The 14,845-nt window shown below is 40.2% G+C and overlaps 4 protein-coding genes across 7 annotated transcripts; 2 read left to right on the forward strand and 2 right to left on the reverse strand.

Annotated features, from left to right (window-relative positions):
* The first annotated feature begins 50 nt into the window (after positions 1-50).
* On the forward strand, positions 51-6,833 carry LOC110849812 (CD109 antigen). Of its 2 annotated transcripts, none has more exons than XM_022097268.2 (17): positions 51-624; positions 790-996; positions 1,068-1,117; positions 1,188-1,563; positions 1,636-1,819; positions 1,942-2,240; positions 2,327-2,425; positions 2,533-2,875; positions 3,016-3,330; positions 3,397-3,743; positions 3,875-4,157; positions 4,272-4,611; positions 4,762-5,024; positions 5,328-5,613; positions 5,742-5,834; positions 5,915-6,236; positions 6,320-6,833. In XM_022097268.2, exons 1-17 carry the CDS (start codon positions 445-447, stop codon positions 6,731-6,733), a joined length of 4,401 nt encoding a protein of 1,466 aa, XP_021952960.1. In that variant the 5' UTR covers positions 51-444; the 3' UTR covers positions 6,734-6,833. The 2 variants fall into 2 exon arrangements, with proteins under 2 accessions (XP_021952960.1, XP_021952968.1); XM_022097276.2 differs by having other exon boundaries at positions 3,016-3,309.
* A 141-nt stretch (positions 6,834-6,974) lies between these two features.
* LOC110856142 (tyrosine-protein phosphatase non-receptor type 23) lies at positions 6,975-12,316 on the reverse strand. Of its 3 annotated transcripts, none has more exons than XM_022104607.2 (13): positions 12,150-12,316; positions 11,776-11,846; positions 11,535-11,684; positions 11,213-11,415; positions 10,995-11,130; positions 10,597-10,893; positions 10,342-10,518; positions 10,063-10,246; positions 9,906-9,966; positions 9,685-9,817; positions 9,481-9,615; positions 9,158-9,392; positions 6,975-9,068 (listed from the first exon to the last, which is right to left on the reverse strand). In XM_022104607.2, exons 3-13 carry the CDS (start codon positions 11,619-11,621, stop codon positions 7,096-7,098), a joined length of 3,621 nt encoding a protein of 1,206 aa, XP_021960299.1. In that variant the 5' UTR covers positions 11,622-11,684; positions 11,776-11,846; positions 12,150-12,316; the 3' UTR covers positions 6,975-7,095. The 3 variants fall into 3 exon arrangements, with proteins under 3 accessions (XP_021960299.1, XP_021960291.1, XP_035708755.1); XM_022104599.2 differs by having other exon boundaries at positions 11,535-11,715; XM_035852862.1 differs by lacking the exons at positions 11,213-11,415; positions 11,535-11,684; positions 11,776-11,846; positions 12,150-12,316 and having other exon boundaries at positions 10,967-11,107.
* A 102-nt stretch (positions 12,317-12,418) lies between these two features.
* On the forward strand, positions 12,419-13,222 carry LOC110863308 (protein transport protein Sec61 subunit beta). Its single transcript, XM_022112584.2, has 3 exons — positions 12,419-12,567; positions 12,696-12,904; positions 12,982-13,222. The coding sequence occupies exons 1-3, from the start codon at positions 12,565-12,567 to the stop codon at positions 13,067-13,069; spliced, it is 300 nt and encodes a 99-aa protein (XP_021968276.1). The 5' UTR covers positions 12,419-12,564; the 3' UTR covers positions 13,070-13,222.
* A 48-nt stretch (positions 13,223-13,270) lies between these two features.
* Positions 13,271-14,782, reverse strand: LOC110844233 (serine/threonine-protein kinase pim-3-like). The gene is made up of 2 exons (XM_022090390.2): positions 14,536-14,782; positions 13,271-14,447 (listed from the first exon to the last, which is right to left on the reverse strand). The coding sequence occupies exon 2, from the start codon at positions 14,436-14,438 to the stop codon at positions 13,449-13,451; it is 990 nt and encodes a 329-aa protein (XP_021946082.2). The 5' UTR covers positions 14,439-14,447; positions 14,536-14,782; the 3' UTR covers positions 13,271-13,448.
* Between the last annotated feature and the right edge of the window lie 63 nt (positions 14,783-14,845).

Below are 14,845 nucleotides of genomic sequence, written 5' to 3' on the forward strand. Positions count from 1 at the left end.
TTGTACCTTTATAGGCTGAGGGAATGGATAGCAAGGATGGATGATGGTGGCACAGCAGCCAAGTGAAACTGGACGCTGAACTGACCCCTGACCTTGGGAGCCAGGCAAGGTCATAAATCACTCTAACCTGCTCAGGAAGATCATCATAAGCCCAAATAACATCCAAATAAAACTGAGATGCAGACTGTCAGAAGAAAACAAAATAAATTTTTACGACACCAAAGTGTTATATAGTGAATACAGAAAGCGTTTGTTGGTTACATATACATTACACATTATGGTGTGTGATGCACCCAGCTAGTTGCCATCCAAATGAAGTGAGATCATAAAATCAACTTTTGGTCAACAACGAACATCTTCTGCCTCTACAACTCTCCTGGGTTGCCGAATAACAAGTACGTATATCTCAGGAGTCAATCTGCCCAGTCTCACTCTCTCGACAACATGCGGACTGCAATTATACCTTTCTTACATCTCCTCCTTGCTGTGGGGCCGCTATCAGCATCCCCCTTCACCTACACGGCAGTTGCACCCCTTCGGATCACCCCGAACGCCAAGTTTGTCGTCACTACCACCCTTCACACTACTCCTGCCGACCCCGTCAAATTCTCATTTGTCCTCCAGGTATAGTGATTTGAGCGAAAACACTTATTAATTATGTACACTTATGTATACAACATTATGTGGACCCTTTTGCTACATTTGATCTAGTGTGTATTTTAACACCATAGCGTATGTCGTGGTAGGTAAATATTTGATATTTATGCGTGTGTGTATCTGTCATTGCAGGATGTCAAGAACGTGAGTGTGGCTTCTACAGACGCTACTTTATCTAAAGAGGGAAAGGAAGATGTGGAGCTTAACGTGGGGGCCCTTCAGGACGAAAACTACAACTTCACAGTCACAGCCACATCCGGAAGCGTTGTTCACACCGAACAAATCCTCGTTCAACGCGAGACAAAGGAGAGAGCTGTTCTCATTCAGACAGACAAACCGGTTCGTTGTTCAACTTAATTTATGTTCTGCACGGATGATAAAATAAATTATCATTGAATTGGATTGCATAGGTCTACAAGCCTGGAGAAACTGTGAAATTCAGAATCTTTCTTCTATCAAAGTAAGTTCAGCTCAATAAACGAAGGCGAGTCCGGCGAGTCCGTAAATGTGAATGATCTGTATGGTTAAAGATTTTTCCAACCACTGAGCACGGACAAGAGTGTGACAGTCACTGTTTACGACCCCCAACGCAACGTAATCAAGTCATGGCCCAAGGTGGCCCCTCTAAATGTCACCTCTGGTCGCGGATTCGGTTCGGAAGAGTTCCAGTTGTCACCTGAGCCCAATCTCGGCCAATGGAGCGTGGAGGCAGTGGACACTGACGGAGAAGCAGAAAGATCTACGCTTAACTTTGACGTTGACCAATATGTCCTCCCAAAATTTGTCGTTTCCCTCACCTCAACCCCCAGTTTTGTTACTTACAACGACTCTCAACTAACAATTCGGATTTCGGCTCTCTACACTCATGGCAAACCTGTACCTGCAACGTGCACCGTAATTCTTAAGGTACGTACAAGTTGTGTCCCAACTTCGTAAGTGATAATTGATGAGGCTACAATATAATTATACATGCAATAGGAACCGTACACGTATTACTTACGCGAAGGTCGTGTCGCCTCAGTTTCCAAAACAGCGGTCACTCAGGAAGGAGTGGCCAATTTGGAATTTGACGTAAAGAAAGAGTTGAAACTCAACGCGGATGAGGTGAACAAGTGGGGCAAAACCTTTTCATTTTTTGCATCATGCCAGGACATTGCGTCCGGTGAGTCCATTATTTTATTGCTTATTATTAACACTGACTTGCATGTATGTCGACAAGTTTGTTGATTTTTCACAAATGTTGGTGCCTTATTATTCATGGTTTATCTATGCGTATATATATAGGTCACGTTCGCAACGAAACGCTAAGTGTGACCATGTACCAACTATCATACAAAGTTGAACTGGTTGAAAGGCCTTCAGCCATCCGTCCCGGATTTCCTCTCAATATTACTCTCAAGGTGACCACTCATGATGATGTACCTGTTGGCGACAGTAGCCCAGACGCTTTGAAGGTGGAACATGGTTTCGACTATAGCGCAGAAGGAGGAGTCCTACGCACTTCCGTCCCACCCAATGGCATTGTCGTCCTCGAGTTTGTGGCACCAACAAACCCCAAAGTTTGCTACGAAGCTATTGATGTGGTGAGTATCGTACAATTTTTTCTATCTGGTCAACCCAAATAGTCGTCGTCACTAAATTATCTTATTTCTAAATTTGTTTTTTTCAGACGTTCAAAGAAGCTAAAGAAAGCTTTTGGTTGCCATCCAAGCGGACTTCCTCAACGGCAAGCTACATGCAACTCCAACTCCTCACCCCTGCATCAGAAGTAATTAACAATGCACTTATATGTACACATTTAATTAATTTAAATAATTTAAATGCATTTAAATACGTGTGCATGGATGTTATTAATTTGCTTCTACATATTTAAAGGTTCATGAAGGGGAACCCGTGCGGTTTAATGTTAAAACCAGCCGACCCACGCGTCATTTGAACGCACTGACTTTATCCAGAGGTTCTGTACGTAGATCAGAACTTGTTGAAATGGTGAACAAGCCCAATAAAATCGTGGCCATGGATTCTGATATCTCCATAATCCTTCCACCCCAGTCATCCCCAAGAGCACATGTCCTTTTCTACACTACGTTCGACAATGGTGACCTTATCGCCGACTCGATTCAATTAGATGTTCTTCCAGACAAGTCCAATGAGGTTGTTGTATCTGTTGCACCATCTACTCAAGAGCCAGGCAACAATGTGTCCATCTCTGTCAAAGGTTTGTGCCCAACAATTTTTGTAATATTTCATGAACGTGGAGCCCAAAAGTCAAATTCTACGACCCTCCTTGCAATTATCATGAACGTAATCATGTAGTATCATTTTATTACATATGTATTTATATTAACTCATAATTAGGTCGAAAATGGCCTGGAAAAACGTCTGTATTTGGCCTTCGTGCAGTTGACCAATCTGTCCTTTTGTTGAAGAAAGACAATGACTTGTCTCAAGATAAATTAGCTCAAGTCGCCAACAACTTCCGATCGCGTGGGAACTACTGGGGTGGTTCAGAGATATTTCAACAATTTGTGGACAATGGTCTCGGAATATTCACAAACACCAAGTTGGACAAGGGTCAACTGCAGTCACCTCTTCCACCCGCCTTGCCAATGTTCTCAAAAATATCTGCTGAAATGGCATATGACACTCAGAGTGAGGAAGAAAAATTAGATTGTAATTCGCTTGTTTTGTTATACTTTTACAATAAATAACGTGTATATATACAAATTCTACCTACAGTCCAAGGGGCTCCGGTACCTCAACGACTCCCTGTCCGTCTAAGTGGGAGTTCAGCAGCATTTGCCGCCGGAAGTAGTGGTGGAGGAGCACCACCCCCTCCACGTATTCGAACAAATTTTCCTGAAACGTGGATTTGGGAAGATGTGGAAAGTAGTGATGGCGAAATAACTCTTCACAAAACCGTTCCTGACACAATCACTTCTTGGTTCGTATCTGCCTTCCAAGTAGACAAAATGACAGGACTAAGTTTGGGTACAAGTCCAGCCAAGGTCACAGTCTTCCGACCTTTCTTCATTGTCCTCAACCTACCCTACTCGGTCATTAAAGGGGAGATTCTGGTTCTTCAGGTATGTACATATACATGTATTACATAATGCCAAAGTGAAACAGTCTGTGTCATGGCGTATCTGCTTGCTATCTTCCTTATGTATATATGTATAATTTTTCGCTTCGTGTGTGTCGTTATCGACTATCACAGGTACTTATTCATAACTACCTGGATAAACCTGTTACCGCCGCAGTAACGTTAGACAATGCTGACGGCTTCTTCAAATTTGTGGATGCTGAAAATGAAATCAGTTCAAATGATGGAAAACCTGCGACCGAAATGACAAAGAATGTCCATGTTAATGCATCCTCCATTTCCACGTTGACTTTCCCAATCTCTCCTCTTAAGCACGGCATCATGACCCTCAAGGCCAAGGCCACAACTCCTGAGGCAGGTGATGCTCTAGTTCGAACACTTATCGTAAAGCCACCAGGTATGTCATGGTTTTTAAAAATAATTTTCAGATGTATTCACTTGTGATAGTGGGCCATAAATTGTTAAACCTTCTAAATAACTCGTATTTAATGATTTAATGTATTATTTTCAGGCATCCGTCACGTTCAAAACAGTGCAGTACTTGTAAACTTGTTGACTTCACCCACGTTTTCCGCCAAAGGGTTGTCTGCAGTATTTCCCGATAATCGTGTCCCTGATGCAGACTCATTGAAAGTTTCTGTTATCGGTGACATCCTCGGAGGAACACTCCACAACTTGGATAAGTTGATCCAACTTCCACGAGGTTGTGGAGAACAGAACATGGTGAATTTTGTGCCTAATATTGTCGTCCTGGACTACCTTAACGTCACAGGAGGCCTCACCGATGACATTAGAAGAAAAACAACCCAGTTTTTGGAGAGAGGTTACCAACAGCAGTTGACATATTTTCGGTAAGATGATAATAATGACCGTACTGAACATTGAACAAGTGTCCTACATGCATGCATAATCGTCATGCATAATCGTCATTATATTATAGTAATTTCTATTCTGCATTGAACAATGTCTTTTAATCACGTTTTAATTATCCTTTTCTTAAGAAACGACGGCTCATTCTCAGCCTTTGGGAAATCAGACAGCACTGGTTCAACTTGGTTAACGGCTTTTGTCACTCGAGCATTTATCCAAGCTCGAAAATACATCACTGTGGATGAAGAAGTCATCAATCGATCGCTTCGTTTTCTCATTCGTCAACAGAATGATAACGGAAGTTTTGCTGAGGATGGTTTCGTGTATGATAAGTCCCTTCAAGGCGGAGTCGGTGGTCAAGGCCAAGTGGCACTCACCGCCTTCACCCTTCTCGGTAACTTTTTGTTTATCAAACCCTGTGCAGCTTTCTTAACTTTTCTATAATCCCTGGTCAGGAATATTTATTATTAACCTGAAAGGATTTTAACATTGCATGCATTTGGCACGAAACAATTTCTGATTCCAAATTTTTCTGTATTAATAGCTTGCCAAAATTAGTATGGATCCTTTATGGGCTAGTTCATGATAAAATTTTGCTTCATATTCACTGTTCACAGAGACTCGATGTTAGCCACTATGCAAAATGGAATATTCATCAAGAATGTACTGAATTTGGTTATATCTTTTTTTATTTTAGCATTCGTTGAGGCCGACGCAGGTGGTCTGAAACCGAATGCATCTGTTCTGGAACAAGGGTTGGCCTTCATCTTTAACCAGACATTAAATAAGGACCCCTACACAGCTAATTTGGTCAGCTACCTCCTCCACCGAGCCAACCATCCCCGTAAGGACGACTATTATAAAATATCTAAGGATCTAGTCCGCCATGAGAATGACACCATTCATTGGGAACAAATCAGTAAACAGCGACCAAGCAGCAACATTACCACAAGTTTTAAGCCCATGTGGAGAGAGATCAACAGGTTGTTGTTATCATCATCACAAAGCATTTATTTATATCGCATGAAATGCTATTGCTTTAAACCATACATGACTATATATGTACGAATCAATAATTAAGTATTGTTCGAATCATATTGATTTTGACCAGGATAAAGCCAGCCACTGTAGAAATTACATCGTATGGACTTTTGACCTACGTCATGCGTCGCGAGTTGGATGACGCCGTTTCAATTTCAAAATGGTTAGATATTATTAACCCATAACTCATAATATTTTATGGATTATATTTTGAAATACGCCGTACTAATTGTTTATTCCCAGGCTATTGCGTCACCGGAACGCAGAGGGCGGTTTCTTCTCAACACAAGATACAATTGTTGGAATAACTTCGCTTGCCGAGTTTGCACAAGCCATTAGCATTGGTGAGGGCGCAGTCGAAGTAAAGGTGTCATGGGCTGATGGGAGTCACGACTTTCAAGTTGCTCCCTCTAATCGAATAGTTGTTCAAGAGTTCATTTTGCCACCCAATGTACACCTGGTAGACTTAAGTGGTACTGGAAAAGGAACCGCATTAGCCCAACTTACTTGGAGCTATTATGTAGAACAGACTGACGCGGAGCCTGCTTTTGAGCTTACCACCGACGTAAGTCTATTATAACGACCTAATTAATACTGTTAAATGCAGGTAACAATGTTCTGTGAAATAATCCGTACGTGCATATGTAGGTGAAGGAAAAGGACAAAGGACGAACTTTGACCATGAAGATTTGTGCCGCATATACTCGTGGGGATCGTTCCAACATGGCAATCGTGGAGGCCAACACTCCATCAGGATATGCATTTGACGAGGAGGAATTGATTTCCTTGAGGAACAACGAGGGAGTCTTCAAACGATATGAGCTGGAGAATAAGGACTCTCATGTCAACTTGTATTTTGAGGGCTTGGAGGCGCAAAGCAAGTGTGTTTCCCTCTTGGCGTATCGAATTTATTTGGTGGCGAAGCATGCACCAGGGGAAGTTTCCGTCTACGACTATTATGACAATACACAAAAGGCACAAGTTCTGTACCCCGTTCCTCCCGTGTCTCTCTGCGACATTTGTGCCACAGAACCATCGTGCAAGATCGCGGAGTGTGCCTAAATATTTGGTTTATGTACAATTTTACACCATATTTTCATTAAGTACTCGACCTGCCACACTGTATTACCTTTACTGCTCAATAAAATTTAAGAAAAACACACTCGTGGGTAGTATGTACATGTGTATGAATGCATATATCAGAGCACCAGTTTCATTGAGAAATGATGACGTAGAGAACTTTATTAAAATTCGTGATGAGAATTTCAAATACATAGCGGAAAGCTGTTATAAAGGCTATGCATATATGTAGATAGATGTTTATTATAGTTTTAAATATGACATAGTCAAATAAGTTGATTTATTGGTATTACTAGACGTGCATGTTTGAGAAAGAAAAGGAAAAACATTGCATAATCAACATTTCAGCTATGATTTTCTTGATTGGAATTAGGAATAACGGCTGGGGTCAAAGGTTGTGGTAGTGAAAAATTCAAGTCGATGTCCGATAAAAGGTCAAAGTTGCTACTCATCGCTTGTTTCTGGGGTGGAGCTTGAGGTTGCTGCTGCTGTTGCGGATAAAATTGACCCTGGCCCTGTGGCTGACCTTGCATATAATAAATAGATTGCTGTTGCGATGTTGGAAGGCTTTGCGGTGTCTGTTGATTAGGAGGAGTATAATAATTCTGTTGCTGGTCTATTACTCTACTTTGGTTATTAAATCCATTATTTGAATTTGGGTATTGAAACTGTTGGCCTTGTCCTGCTTGATATCCATGTTGAGCCGTTTGTAAAGGTTGTGGCGTGGGCGGCTGCTGATAGTTCAGTGCAGGATTTTGATTTTGTTGAGGTACAACATTAGGAAATTGATTTGATGCAAGAGACTGGGAACTCAGTCCAAAGAAATTAGGTAGAGTGCTGTTAATGGAAGTAGAAGTCCTGTTTGAAGTCACAGTTGCTGCACCCATGTGTTGTTTTACATATTTCGCCAGATAACTGTCGTTGGGGTTATACTCCTGAGGAGGATGCGACGGAGGTTGTTGGCTCTGTTGCTGCGAAGGAAGAACAGGTGGATACGACAAAGGTTGTTGGCCCTGTTGGTGCTGGGGAGGAGGTGGATACGACGAAGGTTGCTGACCCTGTTGCTGCTGCGAAGGAGGAACAGATGCATAAGACGAAGGTTGCTGGCCCTGTTGTTGCTGCGCTGGAGGAACAGATGGATAAGACGAAGGTTGCTGGCCCTGTTGTTGCTGCGAAGGAGGAGCAGATGCATAAGACGAAGGTTGCTGGCCCTGTTGCTGCTGCGTAGGAGGAACAGGTGGATAAGACGAAGGTCGCTGGCCCTGCTGCTGCTGCGAAAGAGGAACAGATGGATAAGACGAAGGTTGCTGGCCCTGTTGCTGCTGCGTAGGAGGAACAGGTGGATAAGACGAAGGTTGCTGCTGCGAAGGAAGAACAGATGGATAAGAGGAAGGTTGCTGGCCCTGTTGCTGCTGCGGGGGAGGTGGGTACGACGAATGTTCCTGTTGCTGCTGCGGATAAGAGTAATACTGCCCTTGGCCGTAAAATGTTTGTGTTGGAAGGACGGACGTTTGAGGTTGATAAAACTGTTGATTTTGCTGTATTTGCATAGGATTTACTAGATTGTGAGAATACGGCGTATTATTTGCAACCGAATTATTTATTGAAGGTGGCTGGACTGGTTGATTAGGTTGTTTTTTCATTGCAAGAACGTCCTTTAACTTCAAATGTCCGGTAGTCGATGATATTGAGAAATTTTCTTGGAAATTCCCTCCAGGTTTAGGAACAAATTGACCCATATTCAAATTCACATTGTTAGCTCCAACTGGAGGCATGTGGTTGGACATGTTATTGAAATTCATAGCTTTCGTTTTGTTAATCAAGGTGTTCATTGCGGTTTCACGTTCCTCCTCTTGAACTTTGCAGACTGATCTCACTCGTTGTAACAATTTCTGTACATTTGTGTCCAGCTTTGTATAAAACTCGATACCCTTATTGCACTTGTTTAGCAATTCGTCATAACTTTCATAAGAGGAAATAAGATCTTCAATAACTTTATCCCGTCTTTTCATTACTTGGACAGTCTTTTTCCTCGTCTCGGCATAGTTAGCATTCGCTTCAGTTAGAGCACGAATAATGTTGTCTTGAGCCAAAAGGTTTTGATCAAGAATTTGAGTGATCTTATCGTGTTTTTTCAACTCTTCCCGAAAAAGTTCCATTAAATCAGACTCCACTTTAATCACAATTTTGCTGGTGATATCGTCACTGTGAATTGATTCCCGTAGTTGATTTTCCAATGTAATACGTTGTTTCCTCATTTCGTCCACTTTTCCTATTAGCCTCTTCATTTGGGAGATCGCTTCTTGATCCGCTTCATCTGAAATAAAAATTTGACATGTTTAACAATATGTCTATATAGAATATTGTATTACATCAAGCAAGCAATTTATACAATTCCTTAAATACCATCGTCGTCAAATGAGGGAATGTGTTGTATCACTTCGTTAAATGGTTTCATTAGAATTTGCAAGTTCCCAACATGTTTGCTCAAAGCTTCATGAAGTGTTTGATTTGTTTCGGATGCCACGGAATGAGCACTTCGATATTTTTGAACCTCTCTGTTCAATTCCAACCATACGTTACTTGGTGGACGTTTCGTTCCCATTATATCACAATGTTCTTTTTCTTTCGCTTCGTCCTCCTAGAAAGTAAGTATTACGTACAATTATAATAAACTGGATAATATTTGTGTGGTATACACTTGCTCCTCGGTTTGTTTTTGTTCTTACTTTCAGAATGTCTTCAATTTCGCCAAGATTTCCCTCCACATCATGAAACATTCCACTCAGTTTGGACATTGAATCAGATAACCTCTTTACCGCATCTTTATTCACACTTAGAGCTGCACAGCAGTCAACGAGTTCCTTTATTTCACCAGAACAATGTTATTATAGCAAACTCCTATCAACTATATATTGTTACATATATTTTACTTGGGGGATTTTTTTTGTAGATGATTGTAAGTCAATTTGATCTAGTTGAAGAGCAATTATCATTTTATCCAACGTTTCGTTTTTGCCTTCTATTTTTCCAGAGTAATGTCGAAGTATTTTGGCTTTCTCTTCACTAAATAAAACAAACATTTTCATGCATACAACAGATATGAGAAAAAACATTCATCTCAAAGATTGATGTCAAAGAAAAAAAGACCAACCTGTACAACGACGAAACCTCGTGAGCTTCTATAGGCACAAGTCGGCCAAAGATATCTGGGCCTTGACAAATGTACAGAGAATGGATAAATGATATTATCATATTATGTACCGTGGATGATGAATTAATAAAAACGTAATCGCTAAATATTGTCTTACCAGCAATTTGTGGATCATCGAATTTGAATGGAATACCCTTGACTAAAGACACTCCCTTTATTTCTGACGTGATTGCACTTAACTCAGGAACCTTTTCATGATAAACAAACTCATTTTCCTTTTCCGAAATGGTAACTTTTCCTTGAACGACGTCATATGTAAACTGGATCGTGTCGTGGATATTCTGTAGAATTGGATTAACAAAAATTAATTCACAACTGAAACACACCCAAATTTTAATTAGAATAAAATGTGATGATGATGAGAGTTACGTCTTACGTCAGTTTTGTCGACAGACTTTGCACATTTCGAAGCCTCGTTGAGTTTTTCTAATGCAGCTTTGTAAAAGGTGACACGATCTCCATACTTTGTTTCATCTTCTGCTTGCAATCCACGATATAAAAGAGCGATGCTGCCGTAATAATGAGACTTTAACTCGACTAGTTTCCTCCATTTCTACAGAAAAGCATAAAAATACAAAATCTTTTTAACAATTCAACAACAGAAATAAACAGTCCTTGAAGGTATACTTGCCTTAACAGCTTTTATGACCTTATCTGAATACTGTCCAGCATCCTTAATCATTTGGTCAGAGGTTTTGAATACAAGTTGGTAATATTCCACAATTTGTAGCGCCACCTTTGCTGTTATAGTCGATTTTCTGTTATCGATTAAGCTCTTCTCCAAAATGCATTCCTGAGCCTGAGCCAGGCAGATATTGGTCATAATGCTCAACGTATCAGGAGAAATGTCTTGAGTAAAAAAGTTTTGATAGTTATGGCGCATTTGTTGGAAAGCCCAGGCCGCACATTGGAAGTGTGTACAGGCATTCTAGCATCAATCAAAACAAACGTAATTATACATAATTGGCATGAAAGTTTCAAAAATTAAAAAAATAGCATACACAAATAAGCAATGCCGCAGCCACCAACCTTCATTCCATCAGCGGTTTGACGACTGTCAGTGGCACCAAGCTCTGAATGTAACGCACCAATGTTGTAGAAAATGCACGACATTTCAAATTCAACATCTGCCCACCCATGAACAGTTTCTGAAAACACATCGTGCCTAAAAATAATATGCAATCACATTCACAGTACCATTCCGAACAACAAAGTTGAGGAAATTCAAGGATTGTTTATTTGCCTACCAACTAAATGTAATAGCACAAGGACCTCCTTCCATCATTGGAAATCTAGTCCGGAGAAGGTTCAATTGACAGAAATATTTTTTCAAAGTTGAACATCCAGAAAAATCTTTAGAAATGTGAATCGCTCCAGCTCTCAATCGTTCCAATTCATGTATTTCAGTACTATAACTCTCTCCGTCTTCCTTGTATTCATCTCGAATGTACTGTAAAAATTAATCAGTTGATCATGTTTTTTTATATCATAATCAACCTAAACGTTGTTATTTATTTATTATTTAAATAGCCCAGCATGCATTCTGAATTCAGTCTGATTTTCACTCACCGCTTTTAACTTGGCCTTAAAACTAGGAGCATCTGCACTTTTTCGCAGAGGAAACGACACCATCGATATTCTCGGGACACCTTCCATCTTATAAATAAATTCAGTATATTTAAGATTATGCTAATCGATCACACAGTATGGTCCTCTGTCCTAATAGGTTCAAAAAGTTGCAAGTTGTTATCTAGAACAAACGTTTGCCAAACATTAATTACGCTCAAATATCATTAAATGTTGTACCCACCTTGACTTGATTTATTCTTTTAGTTGTATTACACAACTTGTGTCGTATTGATAAATAAAGGCAATCACAATCTGCATAAAATAATAAATATTTATAAATAAAATTTCGCAATGTGTGCAATTTTTGTGAATCACAAGAATCAATTCTTTCACATTCCAGTAAAAAATCAACTATATGTATTGTATTTATTGTATGTATGTATTCGATATATTTCTGAACTTTTTCAGGCAAACGCCTATAAAGTTCCAACAGTGGTGCTATATGTTAAATGTTTATATTTGAACACATAAATCCGATAAAATTTGTAAACACCGACTTTTCAGAGCAAAAAACAAAATCTGAAAACGAAACTTCAATGACAGTTTTTAAAATACCTTAAATATCCTCCAGAATCATTATACAAACAACATGATGAGCAGCCTAATTGTTGATTCTAGAATTTCAATTAACAGTGTAAGGGACGATTGTCAATTGTTGACACTAATTAGTTCATACTACGAATGGAGTAAATTTATTATTGTCAATCGTCCGTCTGAGTAATGATCATGTGAGATTTGTTGTGGGAGGTGGTGTGGGCTGTGGGTGCGAGATGGCTCTCAGTTTTATGTGCCTTCCAACCGCTGCCAACGTGGCTCAAGTTGGCTGATGAATGAACGGGATCACTCCTCGCAATCCCGTCAGTCGGTTTAGTCAATGCTGAGAGTCAAGCTGAACCAGTCTGCAAATTGGTAAAGCTATCCACACGACTAATTAATTGTAAACATTCCAAAAGATTGTCATTAATTGAAAATGGTAAGTCCTTTAAATTACTAAGCTCAAATTTGTTATCGGTCATCTGTACGAGTTTGGTGGTCGTGAAGCTTCCAATGATGATAGCGTATATTGTATTATTCTTGTTAACGTTCTCTGTTTAACTTCAGCCTGCACCAGCCAGCTCGACGACGGTGGGAGCGGGTGGAAAGTCACCTCGAGGGGGTGGGGGAGGTGCTCCTCGACCAGCCGGTGGCAGCAGCACCGTTCGTCAACGTAAAACGACATCAACCACAGCGGCGAGAACCGCACGACCTCCAGCAGCCTCAACCGGCTCAATGTGGCGATTTTACACTGATGACTCTCCTGGAATCAAAGTGTACGTTTCTACTAATCTCGTTTTATAGTTGGTCGAGTTTTGTTTTCTAATTATGTCGTGTCCTGTCTTATTATTAGTGGACCAGTTCCCGTTTTGGTGATGTCACTCCTGTTCATTGCTTCCGTTTTCATGCTTCACATCTGGGGAAAATACACTCGCTCATAAACTCTCCGGTTGAAGATAATTCCTTTTGTAATGAAATGATAATATATATATATATAGCGATTATAAACATTATAAACATATTCCTCAGAGTTTAAACTGGTGTGCAATTCGATTATAATACCGACATTAAAAATTTTGATAATATTTCCGTTACAATTCAAACTAACCCATGCATATTATTATGTTACACTCGAAAGCTGTTCATAGCACGTGCAAATTAAGAGCAGAAGACATCAATATTTTGTACTAGCTAAATATGTACGGCACAATATTTAATAAGTTTGAGCGAAAAGAACTTTTTACACAAAATATTGAAAACTTTTAATATCATTGAGATGGTCGATACATCATCATCACATTGGACTTTTATATTAATTTTTCAACGGTCACCTATCGTTTGGGCATGTCGACCGTCTTGAATCTTGGCAGTTTTGTTCTTCATCCATCCATGCTCCAAAATTTCTTGCAAACGTATTCTTTTTGTGGCGTGAACACGTAGACATTTGCGGATCAAATCCTGGCATTGGGAACTTACATTTCCGTTCATGTTCAACTGTGCACCAACAATTTGTTTGTCCGTCTGAAACGGTATATCTCCTGCGACCATAGCATGCAGTAGGATTCCTAATGACCACACCGTTGCTGCGTCACCCGCATACCGACCATTAATAATCCATTCTGGAGGAGCATAGACTCGAGTTCCTTCATAGTCCTTGTATAACCCATCGTGGCGATATGTTCCTGCTCCAAAATCAATCAGCTTTAGAGTATTCGTGCTTTGATCTACAATCACATTTTCATCTTTGATGTCCCGGTGAACAAAGCCAGCGGCATGACATGAGATTATAGTGGTGACGAGTTGCTTCAAAAAGTTGGACGCCTCATCCTCATCCAAGACCCCTTTGTCATTGATGTAGTCAAACAAATCTTTAGATTTTGGAGGTCGTTCTGTTACAATAATGAAACCTGATGATGATTCAAAGTAATCCAACAGTTTGATGACGCCCGGAGCATGAACTAGTTTGCTCAGGATATAGATCTCCAATGGGACTACGAGCCCACCTTCCATGACCTTCCATTCTTTGACTTTGATTTTATCCACACTTTTTAAGGCGACGGGAAGATTGTCTCCTATTCGGACACCCGAATAAACAGTTCCGAACCCACCCTTTCCCAAAATTTTACCTTGATGATAAATGTGAGATAAGCTTTTCGGTGGTGGTGGTGCTAGCGATAGATTACTAATTATAATGTCCTCAGTAGTAGGTGAATCTGTGTCGTCTTCAGTTTCAGCTTCAGTTTCAGCATTCTTTTCTTCATGACTGAATGATTGAAAAAATTCGGCTTCTCTAGCGTTACTTATCACCATTGCCAATTACTGAAATTCAAAATAGAGTGCAGTCGTTAGAAATGTTGCAAACCATGCACCACATATATGCAAAGAAGAACACGAATGGGTGTTTTACCGTCAGTGTGTTATTATTCCAATTTCCTCGGAAATTATGATCAAACTCAAACAAGAATTTTAATTTTTAAATTAATTTTTAAAACGAAATTGTGTTACTTTTACTTTATGGGTTCGCCTGGAGGAGGCTTGTGCGTGCCTCAACGGTTTGCAACGCTGTCGTCTTGTCGTCATCGCTTTCGTCTTGTTCTCCTCCCCATCTTGGCGTCCAAGGTCATTGACACGTCTCCATCGCATTCCGGTCTGCGATTGATTATTTTTGCTGGCAATTTTAGTATATCTATTAATTTAGAATTGTGTAAATGAAACCA

This window comes from Folsomia candida, unplaced genomic scaffold, assembly GCF_002217175.1.
Source record: "Folsomia candida strain VU population unplaced genomic scaffold, ASM221717v1 Fcan01_Sc001, whole genome shotgun sequence".
In the NCBI taxonomy this organism is placed as follows: Eukaryota; Metazoa; Arthropoda; class Collembola; order Entomobryomorpha; family Isotomidae; genus Folsomia; species Folsomia candida.

Bases quoted from the DNA above. Each gene is read 5' to 3' on its own strand.
- LOC110849812 (XM_022097268.2), top strand. From the start codon at position 445: ATGCGGACTGCAATTATACCTTTCTTACATCTCCTCCTTGCTGTGGGG. The intron at 3,331-3,396 runs GTAATTCGCTTG...TTCTACCTACAG, and splicing joins TGAGGAAGAAAAATTAGATT to TCCAAGGGGCTCCGGTACCT. The intron at 4,612-4,761 runs GTAAGATGATAA...CCTTTTCTTAAG, and splicing joins CAGCAGTTGACATATTTTCG to AAACGACGGCTCATTCTCAG.
- LOC110856142 (XM_022104607.2), bottom strand. From the start codon at position 11,621: ATGGAAGGTGTCCCGAGAATATCGATGGTGTCGTTTCCTCTGCGAAAA. The intron at 10,894-10,994 runs GTTGGTGGCTGC...GATTGATGCTAG, and splicing joins AAACCGCTGATGGAATGAAG to AATGCCTGTACACACTTCCA. The intron at 10,519-10,596 runs GCAAGTATACCT...GCTTTTCTGTAG, and splicing joins AGGTCATAAAAGCTGTTAAG to AAATGGAGGAAACTAGTCGA.
- LOC110863308 (XM_022112584.2), top strand. The intron at 12,905-12,981 runs GTACGTTTCTAC...TCTTATTATTAG, and splicing joins GACTCTCCTGGAATCAAAGT to TGGACCAGTTCCCGTTTTGG.
- LOC110844233 (XM_022090390.2), bottom strand. From the start codon at position 14,438: ATGGTGATAAGTAACGCTAGAGAAGCCGAATTTTTTCAATCATTCAGT.